The 15,613-nt window shown below is 40.6% G+C and overlaps 1 protein-coding gene across 1 annotated transcript in view; it reads left to right on the top strand.

Moving 5' to 3' along the window:
• BCAT1 (branched chain amino acid transaminase 1) overlaps nt 1–15,613 on the top strand; it is a 60,125-nt gene that overhangs the window by 34,675 nt on the left and 9,837 nt on the right. The window contains exons 4-10 of the mRNA XM_058853094.1: nt 157–267; nt 1,144–1,263; nt 3,743–3,906; nt 5,257–5,399; nt 11,144–11,229; nt 12,897–13,037; nt 14,156–14,230. Of these exons, the coding sequence (XP_058709077.1) occupies nt 157–267; nt 1,144–1,263; nt 3,743–3,906; nt 5,257–5,399; nt 11,144–11,229; nt 12,897–13,037; nt 14,156–14,230 (840 nt within the window). The remainder of the gene's footprint in view (nt 1–156; nt 268–1,143; nt 1,264–3,742; nt 3,907–5,256; nt 5,400–11,143; nt 11,230–12,896; nt 13,038–14,155; nt 14,231–15,613) is intronic.

Genomic DNA, 15,613 nt, shown 5'->3' with positions numbered 1-15,613 from the left:
TGACCTGCCTATACTTCAGATAAGTCTTTCTTACTAGAATGTATTGCCAGAACCGGGAAGGTGAAGTTTTTACTTCCAAAATTTGCACAGATCATCACAGGCTAACATGTCAAAATTACTCCTTGTTTTCTTTTCCCTCCTTTTCTGGCTTGGTAGTTGTTTGAAGGGATGAAGGCTTACCGAGGAGTGGATGGCAAAATCCGCCTGTTCCGGCCAACCCTGAACATGGACAGGATGGCACGATCAGCACGGAGAACAACTCTGCCTGTACGTACCAAGGCATCTCATGCTCCTGAAGTCAGAGCATGTTTTCATTGGCAGAGTGCAAATCCCTAAAGCTCTTCAGTAGCAGCGTTTATCAAACACTCTCAAGGCTTTGATAGCTCAGCAAAACTTTGTTAACAGATCTTATTCATTGAAGGAAGCTGTTTGAAGTGCTTGTTTTAAAATCAGAACATTGAGTGTTTTGCTTTCATTGTTGTGTCCCTGCTGCCTCAGATGTACAGAGTGTTTTTGAGGGATGGGTTCTGTTCTGCAGGTGTTTGCATGCAGACAGCTGTCTGATTTGCCCTGGTGCTAATGTTCTCCCTTTCCTCCTTTGCACTTCAGTTAAGTTGCTCAGCCTCTTGTGTGCCTTTGGCTTTGGTCATGCCAGTATCTTAACACTGCTTTTAACAACTGGTATCTTGGCCAGTGAACCTCCTCCAAGGCTTATTAGCTTAATTGCTGTAAGAACTTGGGAGCTTTGGGAGACTTGCTGGCCCCTCGGAGTTATAAACCAGATCACTCTCCTGTAGAAGAAGTGGTGCTGTAGTTTGCAGCATGCCTGGCTGAGTTGGCTGCACAGGGAGTTCTCCACATGCTTTGGAGGGAGGAAGGGTCAATGGCTCCGTTGTACCATCTCAGGAGGATACTTTGGAGCAAAGGAGATCATTTGGGAGACTGCACAAAAAGGCACAGTAGCTAAGACCATGGGATATTAAAGTCTGTAAGGAATGAACTCAAGGAAGATGTGAACCTCTACACCGTGTCAACTGTTGCATATCCTGAGGAATTGTTCCCTGTAGTGCATGGATTTGTAAAGACCACGGTGTTCCAGCTTTATTTCTCAATTTGCTTTTTTCCCTTTCTCTTCCTTCCCAGTCTTTTGACCAGAACGAGCTGTTAGAGTGCATCCGTAAGCTTGTGGAAGTGGAACAGGAATGGGTTCCCTACTCAACCTCTGCCAGCCTGTACATCCGTCCTACCCTAATTGGAACTGAGGTGTGCAATATTCATTTGTTTTTTCTCTCTCTTAACTGTTGTTTATTTAGGTACGAGGCAGAGTTCTCCATTCATGAAGGGAAATATGCAGCAGTCAGCAGGTGACGGGATTAAGTTTGGGGGCAGATTGGTTTTATAGTTCTACTTTGGAGTCCCTGGGCTGTAGCAGCACGGATTTAAGGTTGAGCACACTGCCACTCAGTGGGCACACTGGTTCTGAGCACGGAAAGCAAACGGAGGAACTGCTACAAGTGGGAATAGAACAGTACTTGTTAATTGGGGCTGTGCTGAGAGGATAGTTACATGTGGCAAACCCTCATGATTCGGAGAGAACATGATGGAACACAAATTGCTGTGTACATTTTGTAATTTCAAGTCATACCTGAACTTAGTGAGGAGCTCTTGGAAGATTTTATCCTGTAAACTAAGATGTCTCAGAAGAGATGTTTTCAACAGAACTAAGGACTAGTTCTTCTGTCTGTTTATTCTTGAAACTGACCTTCTAAGAGGCTCCTTAGAAAATAGGTATTAATGTGTCCTCCCTGAGTTTCATGTGTGATAGTATTCATATTTCATATTATTGATAAAGGGAATTAGAAACAGAGAGTTTATTTTATTAAATCCTTCAGAGTTCTTTTTTTCAGCAGTAGCAAGAGAGAAAGGTATAATAGTAGAGCATAGAACAAGGAAGCTAAAGAATGTAGGTTCCAAACTAGGTAAGCTAAACTTCTGCAATATCCTTATCTGTAAGTAGTTACCATACTTTTACATTTTATGTTTTACATTTTGCATAGGTTCTAGGACTCCATTAATTCAATACTTTTAAAGTAGTTGCAGATTTTCTGATTAAAGAATCTCCACTCAGTGACTATAAGGTACTGATATTAAAATTGAGGTGTTTACCCCTGCTTTTTATTTTTTTGGAAATTCTTTTGCTCTGAGCTTATTTCAGGCTAGCCAACACTTGTGGCCTTTCCACTATCTCATGTTGTTTCCAGGTTGCACGTCCTACTAGGCTTTTATGAATCACCCCAATTAGAAACCCAGGCAGCACAATCTTTTGAGTGATCATGTCAGCAAAAATATCAAGATCTCAGTAAATCCTTGTAGAAGTCTTTCTGAAGCAGTTAGGTAGACAGAAATCGAAGGAACCCTTTCAGGCCCTGGAGAACTTTGGCCAACACCAGACTTCTCACCTCCACCTTCAAGTGCTGATGGTGATGGCTTGGAGTGTGAGAAGCCATCTCTCAGAGAGGAGGGGGAGAAAAATCTGTTGCATTCTTGGTTATTTCCTGTGCTGTTGTGTGAACAGTTTTTAGCAGAGAGATAATTTTAGCTGTCACACAGGCATTCAGAGAGCCAGCACTCAGATCTAGCATTGCCAGTTCAAAGTGGTACTGGACAGCTCTTCTCACTAATGCAGCTAACAGTGGTTTCTCCACTGTTGTTACTGCTAAGAGTAGTCTTGCCACTTCTTCTTTCCCCCAGAAGGCTTTGTGGGCTTCTGGTATGATTAAGGAAATAATTATATAGCACTTTGGTAAGCTAATCTTTGAATTCTCAATAAATTGAAACTATTTGAGAGTTCTAGAATAATATATTGATAAATATGTTTATTGATTGTTGGTGTGAGACACTGGTGGTTTGGTTCTTTTTCCCAGGACCAAGACTGATGAGAGAGAGACCTGGTTTTGTGTTTGGGCTTAGGATGTTTATTTTTCTTTGTCTATATTACATATTTACAGAGTACAAGGAGCTATGTACAGTAGGCTAACAAAGTGCAAAATGGCTGAAGAAGTATCTCTTCAAGGTCTTTTAAGTGTCAGCCCATCCAATAATGAAATGCCAAATAACTGATTTTCATTACTAACCCAATAACCCGACATCTATGGCCTGCAATGTGGATTCTTTCATCCAATCCCCTAATATTACCCAAAAAACCCTAGAAGAAGAAGCAGAAAGGGACAACACCCTAAATTCTCCATGTTGTCTCTTATTCACTAATATAGCTTAAACCCTATATTCTAATTTTCTCACCCAGTGACTTAATATAATTCTATCTAACTTACATTCTCAGTTTCTCTACTCAGTTCTAGAAGCTTTCTCTATGGTTTTAAATTAAACTCAGTGTTCTCTTCGGTGTCAGAGCCTGTCAGCACAGATAACAGAATATTTTCTGTGCCTCTGACTCCAACAATCGATATATTATTTTAGTACTCTCAAATAGTTTCAAGTATTGAAACTATTTGAATGGCTATAAGTGAGTGGTGACAGCATATGAAATTAGGACTGTTATGTTGCTTGGACTGAGGGAAGTTGTAGAAACACTTTTTATTCATTGTAGCACTTTGCACTGTCCTGGTAAAAGCACTGTCATGTGCAGTTGCACTGAAAGCAGTGTTTCAGAAGCTGATGGTGCAACACCTGATGTTTGAAGGATACCAGTAACTTTTGATTTGTTTACACTCTTTATTTTCAGCCTTCCCTTGGGGTGAAGAAGCCGACTAAAGCCCTACTGTATGTCATACTGAGCCCTGTGGGCCCTTACTTTGCAAGTGGAAGCTTTAATCCGATATCCTTATGGGCAGATCCAAAATACGTAAGAGCGTGGAAAGGGGGAACAGGAGACTGCAAAGTGGGAGGGTAAGAAAGCATTATCCTACATTTTCTACACAGCTCACAAAGCAGATTTGGTTTGTAGTGAAGTATCTAATCCAGCAGAAATAGACACATTACATGCAGTAGTTAAACAAGCAATAAACTACAACTAAGGGTTCAAAATTGTACTTTGCAAGTATTACTTATGCAACTCCCTTGCATATTTTTGTTTGAATATTGCAGCCAGCTGATTTTTTTGCAGCATCTCAAGCTGAGGAACTTGGAAGGTGTCCATGTTATACTTTGGCACGTGCCCTTGCAGCAGCTGACACTGAAGTGACCACTTTGTGCTGCATCATCAGTATAGCAGCCTGCTGCCAACAGAGCAGGGAGCAGCTCTGGCTGCTGACCTCCTTCCCTGGATTCTCCTATCCAGGAGTTTCTTTGCTAGGCAGGAAGTCAGTAGCTGTGAAGTGCTGCTCAGCTGAGCTGGTAGAATAATCAGAGGACAAAAAAATAACTTTCCTTCATTCAAGCTGATGTTCTGAACCTTTGATGTTTCTTTATGAAATTTTGCTTATTTCTAAAAATATATTATTTCCTGCACATCCTTCATACATCAGCTGTGAAAAAGAGCAGTCTGGAGTTGTCATTGACTTGATTTGTGCCCAGAGGTGAGAACTTGACTTCAGTGTGGTCAGCATTTTGGAGCTGCTGATTTTGCATTTTGAACATCAGAAGCAAAAAGGGGTATTTTTCCCCCTCAAAGCAGCAGGCATTGTTCAATCAGGTTCATGCTGTAGGCAGCATTTTAGAAAAATGTTTGCTCCTAAAGGATATGGAATTCATCCAGACACAATTGCATTTCCTGAAGATGCTATGAATATCTTTTATTAGAAAAAAATAACTTATCTCTGGTGATATTTGTGCTCCAAGAGTTTTATCCAACATTTATTTCCCATCTGACATGAGGTAGATGAATTAAGGAAAAAAAAACCCCAAAAAACGAAAATAACACCAAGAAACCCCAAAAGCTGGAGGGGAATTGTTGCTCTCTCTCCAGGATGCCAACTGCTAAATAAAGATAAATGCTTTCTGAGGGTTTTTAGTTGCAATAATTGGAATGTCCAGAATATGGAACAAGAGGTATGTTTAAGATAATTTGGATGGATTTGTTTGAGTTGGTGGTGATGTCCAGCCCTTCAAAGTTTTCAGGCTGTAGGTACAAATGATCTAGTAAAACACTTCTGGAGTACTTCCAATGAAAACATCCCAGAGACAAACTGTGACTGTTGCAGAGTGCTTGCTCATGAGATGGATGCACAAAATCTTGTTTAAATTGAGAAGATGCCCAACCAGGTACTCATAAGTCTTTGTTTTTTATTTTTCCTGAAGAAATTATGGTTCTGCTATTTATGCCCAACAAGAAGCCCTGGAGTTTGGCTGCCAGCAGGTTTTGTGGCTCTATGGAGAAGATCACCAAATAACTGAAGTTGGAACAATGAATCTGTTTCTCTACTGGATAAATGAAGATGGAGGTATGGTAACATAAAGCAAGAAAACTTTAACAGAGTAGACAATTGGGACCATAATCCACAAAATGATTATTAGAATGCAGATCATCCTCTTATTAATGAAGATGGTTCAACAAAGGAAATGCTTATTCTCTTCTGAAAATTACCAGGTGACTGTTAGCTGTGGAGAGGAGATTCTGGAGCAGCTGTGAGTGCTGCCTGCTGGTAACAGACTAAACTGCTGGGCTAGTCCACATGCTCAGGGCAGATTTCAGCCACGCACAAGGTCACACATCAGTTTTGGTATCAGCAGGGTGTTTGGTCTCTAAGGAGGTGTTGGCTCACAAGCAGTGCAGATGTGCTAAAGGCAGCTTATGGCTGTGCAACTCTTCAGACTCTGTAGCTTTGAGTATGAGTGGCTCCCATCATCACTTGCTGGCAAGTCAAATATTCCTCAGTCATATCCAAGAGTTTTTCAGCATTAAATCCAAAACTGTTTCCTTTGAATAATTTGAAGTTCTGTCCAGTGGTAGCAGGGAGAGAAAACATGTCAGTCAGTGTTGGAATCACTAATACACAAAAGATGCTTTCAAGATGTATCATCATCTTTCTTCTGACAGTCATCTCTGAGCGAGGTACATGCTGATTAAAAACTGTCCAGTTAATGAGCAGCCAACTATTTAGGCATCCCAAACCATTGGGTATGCAAATATTCAGTGCTTGAGATATGCTAGCTGTGGTGGCTGCACCTGATAACTGGTTTGGAAGACTACAGGCAAGGGAATAAAAGGATGCCTCATGACTTCCATGAATGCTGGCTCTCCAAGAAAATGAAGTGTTACTGAATTTTTACATGGCAGCTGATGCAGGGGTCAGACTGATTTCATTGTAGTGCCATGGGTACCCTTGAAAATTGTCAGTTTTCTGACAGTGCTCAGCTGCAGAAAAAGGGCAACATTTTGTGGAGATAGCAGTGTGCCTTGGATAATGCAGTGTGATCTGGATCCAGCTACCTGACTCCCATCTCCAGTTCCATTGCTCCTTCTTCCGAAAAATCTTTACCACATTTTTAAGAAGAGAGATAATGCTCCCTTAGTGTTGAATGAGTCTGTGAAGCTTTATGAATGAAGTGATAAATAGTAGACATTGTTACAGCAGCAGTTGATTTGTCAGTGTAGATAGATGGCCAAATTTATGCCTTGTGGAACTTAGCTGGAAAAACATGAAAATAGATTTTGGCTCGTTCCACCCAGGGAAAGACACTGAAGCAGGGACATAATTAGAATTCAATGTTCTCATTGTACTTAAACCAGGAATATACTGGAATTATGCAGCTGCAGCACGGTACTGTTCCAAAGATCTGCCAATCACTGTGTTTCCAGTGCACTGCTGAATGGTGCTATTGTGAGGTGGCCGTAGCAAACAACTTGTAATTCCTGCCACCCAAGCAGGCTGTTTGCTGGCAAACCTGTCATTTCACAGACACGGGCATTATCCTCCTGGAGCACTTTGCTGTCTCCCAGGGTGTTGAGTAACTCTTAATTTGGGGGATCTTTGGCTGAGAATCACTCATGCTGCCAACGGGTGTCATCATATACCTGCCTGTGGCTTTGCACGGGGGTTTAGAACCTGCTTGTCATTGTGTTCTGTCACTTCACAAAGGACACTCACTTAGGCTGTGGTTTGGTTTTGTTATGCAAATGCTGCAGCTGAGAGGGATCAAAAAAAGTGAGGCAGAAATTGCAGCTCATCATCAAAAGAAAATGCCCTTCTTTGTGTGTTCTGAGGTCACTGTTGAGAGCTGAACTGCTGTCCTTGGTTTATAACCAGAGGCTTATCCCAGTAAAGCCTGGACTGGAGGATAGCCATGCTTCCAATGGGAGTAGGCTTTCCTTGCAGCCTTTGCTGTATATTTTCAGTTCCAGCATTGTGCCTAAAGGTGACATGTTGGCCCAGATGGCAGGAGCAGCCTGAAAAAATTGTTCATTTGTAACATCAAGGAAGGGAGTAGGGGGGAAAACTGCTCAGGTTTTGGTAGAATAGTGTGACTTGTTCTGTGCTGTTCTTGTGTTCCCACTGCTGCTCTGAGGCTTATAAGATGGCGAAAACTGGATCCCTGCTATTGCATAAATACTTCATTCATCAAATCCTATTTATAATTTATGTTCACTGAGTGAAAAATACAGTCCTTTCCACATGCTTCTTGAGAGCATGTAACCATCCCAAGAAGCTCTTGACATTGAAACTCACTTCCTGTCACAATGTCTGTTCTTCTGCCTAGAATATAGGCTTGGCTTTATGGAAAACCTTAAAATTTAAACATATGTCCAACCTGAGGATTGCTAACTATGAAATGCGCAGTTTTTAAAAATTCTGTTTCTTCAAAATGATCTGCAACCATTTGGGGTCTGCTTCTATCTTTAAGGCATTGTGAATAGTATTCAGGCATTATTTAGTATTTTGTGCTGCAATTGGAATGGTGATTAGTAGTACCCACTTCAAAATTTTATAAATTAAAAAGTAAATCTGTTAAAAGATTCTCTGGAACCATCAGGTAAAACTTTAGGCAAGTTTGCTAAGTATTCTATCGTTGGAACATCAGTTGTGCCGCAGAAGTGTCATGTACAATTACAGTGCTATCAAAATCAGGATTGTAGCTTCTGTTCTAGTAGAGAGCCCCAGCAACAGACTGGAGGGGAGAGCAGCAAATAAATGAGGTGGCAGACAAAGCAAGGGATGAAAAAGTAATTGATGAAAGCAAATTAACAGACCGATGCAAAGGTAGTGATTGTATGAGGGAAGAGTTGAAGAAAAGCCTGAGGGAAGTAAGGAGAAAGACCCAGAACAAACTGGTAGAAGAAGTTAGCTGTTAGTATTAGTGAAAACAGGGCTTTCTGAGTTCTCCTTGATCCTGAAGTTCACTTGGAATTTATCACTTTGGTAAAATATGTATTAAGATGAATTTCTTGGCATTGTTACAGCATGACTAGTACTGAAGGTATCCCATGAGTGTAATCTCACCTGCTCTATGCTCATAAATACAGATAATTAAAAGCTGAAGTTGTGTAATATGGAAGACCACTTTTTAAAAACCCCTGTAAACACTCTGATGGAATTCTGCTAGAGCAAGCTTATACCAGGTTTAGCAGGTGTTAAACTGGGCAAGCAGTACTGCTACTATAACTGTAATAGGAGTCAGCTGAAGAGAAACCTGACATTTCCCTTCAAATGCTTTTCTCCTGCTTTTTGCGACTACACATTTTAAGCCCATCAAAATAATTCAGAAGACAAATGGAATCTGTGAGCTCACAGTCTGTTTTCTGGGAGATGGACAAACTGATGTCATATGGAGCCTGGTTTGGCATCACTTCACAGAGAGGATGAGCTTTTGGCATACCATGTTGGATAGTGTTATCATCTCTGCCGGATACCAGGGGAGCAGATGTTCCCTGGGTGGCCCCAGGCTGGTAGGCATCATATGTATACTTGACAAAATTCTACAGAGCAGCCTGTTTAGAACATTTTGAGACTTTCATGTCCTGTCTGCTCGGTGCTGTTTGGCGGCTGGTTTGGCCTGGCACCTTTTCAAACTAGCTCAAATCAATTAATATATGTTACTGAGCTTAAACAGGTCCTGAACAAGATCTGTGGCAACATCACCAGACAGAGAAATGTAATCACAATCTTTGGTATCAAAGTCCACGGTATTTGAAGTTTCCTGTTCAAGAAAGGAGTGTGTTAGACTGTGATTGGGTCACAAATGCAGAATATCAGGTTTTCAGTGTTTAGAATCAGCCCTGTGGCTCATAGAAAGTTTTAAAGTCTTCTTCTTGTGATAGTTGTGCCAGAATTAGGATCAGACATGCATCACAAGTAGGAATGATGCTAGACAGACTCCAAAAAGGGAATGCTGTTATTCCTGACCGTATGAGAAAGAAGAGATGGCTGACATAGCTGGAAGTCTGGGATAGGCTGGCGAATGACACTATGGGCTAGTCAAACCAGAGCAGAACATACAGCCTGCTCTAGGGCTGCATTTCATCCATTTTGTTATGGCAGTTTACACCTATTACTGATGTTACAGAGTGTACAGCTCCTCATAAAAGGAACATGGAAGCACTGGTAGGAGAGTCCAAATAAATAAATCGAGGGGTGGCTGTGTTAGAAAGTAACAGGTGTTTTCTGAGAGAATGGGCAGTGAATAGCAGAGTCAGTGAATTTATCCTCCACTTCCCCTATCCCATTGCAGCTCCCAATGCCCTGTCTTGCAGAGTGGGGGAGCCCAGGATATGCTCAGTCCCAAGCTGGCAGGCAGTGTTTGTGCACAGAAATACCTTACTTTCAGAAATATCTGAAAACAGCATTGAGCAGCTGAGCTCAACCTGCTCCCACAGACCAAGGACAAATACCATATTTCTTTCTTCTACCCAGCTGCAAGTATTCACAGGATCTATAGAAATATTTTAAAGAGAGGTCCTCCTTTGAGAAAAGTTCAGTCAGGCCTGGATTCAGTGATCTTTTTGCAGCCAGGGAGAAAGGGGACATAAGTTATATATCTTCATGTTTTTATTGTTTTTTTATGTGACCTAGGTAAAAAATAAACAAAACTCTTAATGGTTTGTGGATTTATTGGGCAGGGTAAGGTAAAGAAAGAAAAAGGACTATAAGTAGAGAAATAAAATGGTTAGGAAAAGATATGAAGAGAACTACTGAAAGACTCTGGATGTCTTGCCTTCTTTGTGCAAATTTGAGACTGTCTTAAAATAAACCTTTGTCTGAAAAGAGTAAAAGGTCAGTCTTCTCTGATAATAGAAACCAGTGAGTACACTATGTAATGGCTTAACATGAAAAAGATTAACTCTGCTGCAGAGATCAGATGTAAGAACAAAGTCTACGTACAAACTTGCGTTTTAAGTGTTTACCAAGCATGAATTGTTTAACTGAGACTTTATTGTTTACCATTTATCTACCATTTCATTAGTTTTGTTAGATGAACATTTATCTACTGCTCTTTCTCAAAAGCAAACAAGAAACACGAGCTAACAAACCAAACTAGTTGAACAACTTAAATTATTATTGTTGTTGGATTTTTCTTACAATTTCTCTAATTGTGTAAAGAGAAAATTTGCACAGAAAAAGGGTGTCTAGACTACAAGAAAGGAGCATTAAGGAAGTCTCCTTCCAAGGAGGGTTGGCAAGATTTCCACTGCTTTTCTGGGTCATTAAATGAACTTCAAAATTTTTGGTAAATGTTTCATATTGCTGCTGTGAAATGGATATTCTAAATCCCATATTCCTGAATTAAGTAAAACATTTTGTGGAAAGTTGTGATCTGCCCTGGGATTATTAGGCATGATTTTCCCTCTGCCTTTCTATTGTGAATCTGGAGACTGAACCATTTCATAGTTTGCAGTAGTAACACAGTGCAGTTACACAGTTATAGGTACAATGCCCTGAGGAATAAAACCACCTACAAATCATTGAGCATGTATATATTCATGTATTAAATATATTTCTTCCCCACCTACTGAAGTGTACACAAAAGTTCCAATCACTCAACAACAATTTACTTGAACTGAGTATCTGTTTATATTCTTGGAGAACCCTGATAAACGTTGCATCTCATTGTATAGGGATTATTTTTGATGCCACAGAATCATGGAATATCCTGAGTTGTAAGGGATCCACGTTTGGTGTAATATCAGTAAACTTTTGTTTATTTCTTTCTTTATTTGTTTTTCAACCAGTGCTTCTCTTTTCTTTGGCAGAAAATGAACTGGCAACACCACCTTTAGATGGCATCATCCTTCCAGGAGTGACAAGGCAAAGCATTTTGGATCTGGCACGCAACTGGGTGAGTGTTTTGGCAGCAATGGTTTGAATTATCATGTTTTAACTTCAGCAGAAGTAAACATTTCTGGGGCTCAGTATCTTAAAGTTCAACTGGTTTGGTTAAATCATACAATCATAGACCAGTCTGGCTTCCTAGAATCATACAAAGGCCTGGGTTGGAAGGGACCTTAAAGACCATCTCATTCCTATCCCCCTGCCATGGGCAGGGACACCTTCCACTGTCCCAGCCTGCTCAGAGCCCCATCCAACCTGGCATTGGAAAGGACCTTTACAGGCTGTCTATTCCAGTCTCCCTGAAATGAGTAGAGACATCTTCAGCTAGATCAAATTGCTCAGAGTTGTGTCAGAAACTCTGCTTTCAGGGGCCCTCTGGATGGTACCTCTTCCCTTCAGCGTGTCAGCCTCACCACACAGCTTGGTGTCGCTGACAAACCTTGCTGAGTGTGCACTCAGTGCCTTTAACCTAATGGGAACTAAGGGCATGCTAATTCAGGGATTCTCAGGAGCATCATCAGAACACCCACACCTGTCACACAGAACAATACCAAGCTTGTTAAAGTAGCTCCGTGTAGTATTTAACATGAAAATTCTCATTAAATCCAGCAACTTAGAGCAAGGAAACAAAGAATTAACCATGCATGACCATAGCTATACTTCAGTCATCAGCTCATTATTTCTGCATTTAGTTCTCATGCTTCCAACCTTGTTTCTGCTAACTAGCATGCAGCCTACTCAGCCACAGTCTTAAAGTCATCTGTCTCTTTCCCATTCCTGTCCCGTAGTGTAGCAACCCAAGAACTTATTTGGACACTTGGGACTAGATCATATCTTGAAATGCAGCAAAATCTGCCTTGCTGTATTCAAAGGTTTTATTGCAGCCTCGGTAAGGATGCTACACAGGCAAAGGCTCATAAAGCCCAGCATCCTGTCTCCTGGATTTGATTGGGATTATGCTTAGAGTGGGATAACAGGAATACCACATACATGAAATAAAAATTTCAAAGTCTGATGTTTATTTTTTTCTTGAAACACATCCCTTCAGTTGATTCCTATGCATTCTTCAACTCTTGTAGAAGGTAAAACACCTCCAGTATTAAAACTGTGCAGTGCAAATAGCTTTACTCATACCTGCAGTACAAGTAATTTTTGTATGTGACAGCTGTGTGCAGGCTATGGTAGAAAATTTCAGTAGGGCTAAAAAAATACATCACATAAATTGGTCTGGCAGGTGAAATTAATCAACAGAATGTATCTTGCTTAGGAATTGTCTGAGAGTGAGATGCAAAGGCTCTCTTGATATAATTGAGTAATTGTTGCACAAACTCTAACATGCTAGGAGACCATGAGTAGAGAGATCCAGTGTCCCATAACAATTCTTCTTTGTTATTCCCTAATGTGATACTGATATTCTGCACCAAAACAGAGGGAAGTGCCACTTAATCATCAGCATTGTATCTGGCAAACCACTGGCCTCTTTTAGGGCATTTTTTTGATGAAAATCTATCTTGTGTGATACTGGGATATTTGAAAATATCACAAGATCAGAGTAAAAATTTGACTTACTGTCACTAGGCTAAATGTTCTATTGGAAATGTTTCAATGTAGAAAATGAAAACACGAATGTTTTTAAACTTTTTACAATTTTTATGGTTGCATCTTCTTGTGCAGGGAGAATTCAAAGTGTCTGAGCGATACATCACCATGAGTGACCTGACAGCTGCCTTGGAAGAGGACAGAGTAAAGGAGATGTTTGGTGCTGGAACAGCTTGCGTTGTATGTCCCATCTCTAAAATTTTATATAAGGGCAAGGTAAAAAATGTCTCTTGTTTTTTTACCCCTTTCCATCTTTCTTCTGAATTTTATCACAGTTAATTGCAACTGAAGCTGAAATCAAGGGAGATAGAAAAGGTGCACTGCCTGGAAAGATGAACAGTGTCAGTGTGTTGATTCCCAAGTGAGTTACTGGCTGTCAGAAAGGAACTTTCCCTCTTCTGGGATTTTTCCTAAGAGTTGAAAATATAAAATCTCAAGTTCTGGGAAAGCAAAGAAACAAACAATTCACCACCTGTTTGCAAATGTAGAAAATACATTCTTCTGCATTTCTCTTATTCAGTATTTTTGCTAAGGTACCTGGGAAGGGTAAGGAGAGAGAAAAGACTTTCACAGGGAACCAAATTTCTGAGCCACTGCTGTCCTTCCTTCTCAAGTTCCTCTCTTCTTCACCCCTCATTGCAGGGATCCCAGCTCTGATGGAAGAGCTGTTTCAAGCCAGTGCACAGCTGCTTTCACCTCCTATTCACCATATGGGAGATTTCTCCTGCACAGGTGGAATTCCCCAGGCATTCAGACTGTTAAGCTCACTTGATGCTATTTAGTCAGCACCAAGTTAGTTCAGAGGACTAAGGGTAGTGCAGCTGCATAAAGGGTTGTGCTTTGTCCATAAAACATGATCAGTACAATAAATGTCTGTTAGGTGATACTTCCTGAATGAATAAAATAGAATAAATGTATTGATTACCTGATGCTAAGATGAGACATTGAAGTTCTGAGTGGTAAGTACTGTAAATATAAGTGTTGTATTTCTACACAATATACCTGGAAATGAAATGCTGTATAATAATGTTACTACTCTTGCCTGCACAATATTCCCTCCATTTTGGACAGATCTCTTGGAAGGCTTAGATTAGCCTTTACTGAATAGCAGCATAACTTTTCACTGGCCTTCCTGTTTGAAAACACCAACCAACCAAAAACCCAACAAAAACTCCAAAATTAACCACCCTTTCCTACTCATAAGGAGGGCTAGCCAGCGTGATAAATATTTATTAATATTTTTGGCAACCATAAGGTATTCATATAAATGTAAAGCTATTATTACATGTTAATCTCTTTTTCTCCCCTTCTCTCTCTCCTTTATTCCATGCCAGCACTTGCACATTCCAACTATGGAGAATGGGCCTGAGTTAACAACCCGTTTCCTGAATAAGCTAAGTGATATCCAGGTAAGGTGTTTCTTCTTTTATAACCACATAAAATAATAAAAGGTGAACATTTGGAAGGAGTGGAAAATAATCTTTTTGGTAGTGGTGCTTTGGATGGCATTATATAATAATACAGATCCTTTGTCTACTGTGATTATTCTGTTAATTTTCTTTCCTTCAGAAGGTATGATAGGGATGAAGTATAGTATAATTTTTCCCTACTCACCTTGGAAGCTGGGTAAGAGTTGCAAGATATTACTACTGCTATCAGTGAAAACTAATACTGCTGTTAGAGGTTGGTTTTTAAGAGAAAAAGACAGGATTATGAAGCATCTTAACCACAGTCACAAATGAATACAGGTTAATCAGTGAAGAGATGAATGAGGCAATTAAACACTCAGTGGGCACAGCCAGCCGATCACCATTTCCATTTCTCATTATCTTTCCAATCACACGGTCATTTCTCATTCTTAAAACAGTTCCCCCCTCTGCCATTTGCTAAATATCAAAGTCTCTTTGGAATCTGTGCTTTGTCTCCATTTTTGGGCATAGGAACCAATAGCATTTCAGGTAAAGTCACTGAGTAGCAGGTGATCACCCTTCTTATTCACATTGCCTGGGTTTTTTTCCTTATTTAGTGTAGTTTATGGTGTGGGGGATTTGGGGATAGGAGAAGGTCTTGGCAACTTACAAAGCCCCTTTATTTAAGATCAGTTAGCAGTTGCCTGGCAGTATTGCCAGAATTTCTTCAAATTGAGTCTGATGGTTTCCGTTCTACATTTTTGGCTCAAAGTGTTCTTAGATTTGCCACTAAAATTTTCGTGTTCCTGCCAGTAATCCTGTGATCTGTATCTTTTTCCCCTGAGGAAGTGAGCAGCGTAAGACAAATTTATCCAGCCTTTTCCCTGAGGTGTCCTTCCTGATAACAGAAGGTCAGAATGGGTCAGGCTGGAGGGGCCCACTGTGGTCCTTTGGTCCCACCTTCCAGCTCAGGCAGAGTCATCCCAGAGCATATGGCCCAGGATTGTGTCCAGACAGTTTTGGAATATCTCTGGTGAGGGAGACTCTACACCCTTTCAGGACAATCTGTTCCAGTGCTCAGTCCCTGCCCAGTAAAGAAGTTCTTCCTCGTGTTCAGGTGGAACTTCCTGGGCATCAGTTCCTGCCCATTGCCTCTTGCCTTATCACCCTGCTTTTCCACCACCAACCAAGGCTCAGGAGGAGGCTGAAAAAGTCTGGATTGTTGCTAAACATTATCTTTCTTGGACCTTTTCACTTTGCTTGCCTGTTGATGTGACCTTTTCACCTTTCAGCTGTGTACGTAGTCTGTGTTCATTAGTTACACGCTAGGAGTAAATTTGTTACTCCTGGAAAATGCTGGACTATTACGTATGTGCTTAATTC

Source organism: Poecile atricapillus, chromosome 18, assembly GCF_030490865.1.
Source record: "Poecile atricapillus isolate bPoeAtr1 chromosome 18, bPoeAtr1.hap1, whole genome shotgun sequence".
Lineage (NCBI taxonomy): Eukaryota > Metazoa > Chordata > Aves > Passeriformes > Paridae > Poecile > Poecile atricapillus.
Note: the sequence above shows the minus strand (reverse complement) of the source record. Positions and strands in the feature narration are given on the sequence as shown.